Source organism: Penaeus monodon, chromosome 35 (genome assembly GCF_015228065.2).
Source record: "Penaeus monodon isolate SGIC_2016 chromosome 35, NSTDA_Pmon_1, whole genome shotgun sequence".
NCBI classification, from domain to species: Eukaryota; Metazoa; Arthropoda; class Malacostraca; order Decapoda; family Penaeidae; genus Penaeus; species Penaeus monodon.
In genome coordinates, this window is record NC_051420.1 from 30,189,795 (window position 1) to 30,192,294 (window position 2,500).

A 2,500-nucleotide genomic window follows, 5' to 3' on the forward strand; every position below is an offset into this window, starting at 1 on the left:
AAGGGCCCGTGACCTGACCCCGGACTCGAACACAAGCCACGAGGAACTGTACGTGGAGAGCGCAGAGGAACCCGAGGCCGAGGAGGAGGACGAGGAGGAGGCCTGTTCGAGGGTGGAGGAGGTGAAGGTGGAGGTGGAGGAAGAGGAGGAGGGACAAGAGGAAGAGGAGGAGGAGGAGGAGAAGGTGCAGGAGGAACAGGAGGAGAAGCACGAGGAGGAGCAGCAGGAGAAGGAGCTGAAGGATGAGTTGGTGGTTCCTTTCAAGAAGTCTGAGGTTTGTCTCGCCCTTTCGTGACTTTATGGTCGTGCTTACGCACGCGCGCGCGCGCGCACACACACACCACACACACACACACACACACACACACACACACACACACACACACACACACACACACACACACACACACACACACACACACACACACACACACACACACACACACACATACATTAAACATACACGCACATATACACATTTCTTTTCAAGTATTGTTTCTATAGAGAAATAATTGCTCTTTATGCCTCCCTATCATTACCACAGCATTTACTATGCAAAGTTACTCGTGGACTATCATAAGGGCTTTGCATCCCAAAAGTTACCTCCTTGAAATGTCGTTCGCTAAACACGACTAGTTTAATGTACCACGTTTACCAAGTAGCTGGAGCTGACGTATTAATTAAATATATAAACTTGTTTTATTTTGTGAATTCGTTTTTTATGTCGAGATTGATATCATTAAATGCAATACTGTTTATCTTTTAATATGAGTTATTATTATTATTATCAACATCAAAATCAGTATGTTTTTATCTGTTTATTTATTTTTATTCTATTTTGTTATTATCTTTTATACTTTTTTACTGTTTTACTTTTCCCATGCCTGATTGCAAGTGAGCTAATTGCCTGTGTCATATTTCAGGAAGTGTCAACTTTGCGAAAAACCGTGAGCAGTTTGCAGTCGCATTTAGTGGACAATGACACCCTGGAAGAGTGGGTTGAGCGCTACAATGCCTCAGCGCAGGGATTGCAGATAGCCAAGGTTGGGACGGAGAGCCTGCAGGTCTTTTTTTTTTCATTTGTGTGTTTTTCCCCTTGGATTCCTTGGTCTCCGGCAGTCGGTTTGGCTGTCTGTTTGTGTTTGTGTCTCGCATTCTCTTTTTTTTTTTTCTTACACAGGCTACCTTACTCTGTCTTACTCTCTTACTCTCCTCTCTCTCTTCTCTTTCTTCTCTCTCCTCTCTCCCCTCTCTCTCCCTCTCCCTCTCCCTCTCCCCCCCCCTCTCCCTCCCTCCCTCCCTCCCTCTTTTCCCTCTCCTCTCCCTCCATCTCTTCGTCTTCCTCTCTCTCCCTCTCCCTCTCTCTCTCTTCTCTCTCTCTCTCTCTCTCTCTCTCTCTCTCTCTCTATCTCTCTCTCTTTTCTCTCTCTCTCTCTCTCCCTCCTTCCCTCCCTCCCCCTCCTCCTCCCTCCCTCTCCCTCCCTCCTCCCCCCTCCCTCCCCCTCCTCCTCCCTCCCTCTCCCTCCCTCCCTCTCCCTCCCTCCCTCTTTCCCTCTCTTCGTTTCCTCTCTCCTGTTTCTCTCTCCTCTCTTTCTGTTTTTCTCTGTTTCTCTCTCCTCTCTTTCTGTTTCTTTCTCCCTCTCTCTTACTGCTCTCTCTCTCTCTCTTGCTCTCTCTCTCTCTCTGCTCTCTCTCTCTCTCTTGCTCTCTCTCTCTCTCTCTCTCTCTCTTTCTCTTTCCCTCCCTCTCTTCCTCTCCCTCTCCCTCTCTCTTCTCTTTGTTTTGCTTTCTTACTTTCTCTCTCTCTCTCTCTCTCTCTCTCTCTCTCTCTCTCATTAAAAACACTTTATGTGTATGTAATAGTAATTATCAGTAAGGTAATGAAGGCTAGGTCTTCCTAATCTGGCAGGATGCCCACGTTTCCTGTGCCTTTCTGATAAAGATGTCATCTCCCATGTTGTATCTCAGGGCCTCCTCTCACACACAGTGGATTACTAGAAGAAAATTAATTCATGTAACATTTGGAAGGTTGCCTTGCCTGAGAATTTGAGGGTTACAAAGAAAAGTTGTTATTTTTTTTGTATTGAAGAGTGACTTTGTGACAGTCATTTCCTTTCCAATAATGTTGGAACCAAATGAAACCTATACGGTGAATCTAAGCATGACGCTTCGAAAAGCAGATAGCAATATTGCTAATTATATTGTTGTAGGGGATGTCAGCCAGGTAAGTGTTTTAGAAATGTTTTTTCATCTTCTTAATCTTCTTTTTCTCGTTTACAAGTGTGGAAATGTTTAGCATAGCATAATAAAGCATAACATTGGTTTATGTAAGGTAAGTAGTTAGTATTTTAACAATTTTCTCGTTCTAGGAGAGTGATGGAAGTTACCGTGGCTGTGTCCGAGTTCACCTCAACCTCAGCCGACCGATCAACATTGTCGCTGGCACAAGACCGCCATCTATCTATGACATCCTCCAGGAAGACCGAACAATGGAGAAGAC

General features: G+C 45.2%; 1 protein-coding gene across 1 annotated transcript in view; it reads left to right on the forward strand.

Annotated features, from left to right (window-relative positions):
• The window catches only part of LOC119595292 (ras association domain-containing protein 1-like), a gene marked incomplete at its 3' end in the record, with an annotated part of 7,914 nt that overhangs the window by 4,332 nt on the left and 1,082 nt on the right, over positions 1-2,500 (forward strand). Inside the window, 3 exon segments of the mRNA XM_037944449.1 lie at positions 4-274; positions 924-1,043; positions 2,370-2,500. The exon segment at positions 2,370-2,500 is cut by the window's right edge and continues 54 nt beyond it. Coding sequence (XP_037800377.1) covers positions 4-274; positions 924-1,043; positions 2,370-2,500 — 522 coding nt within the window.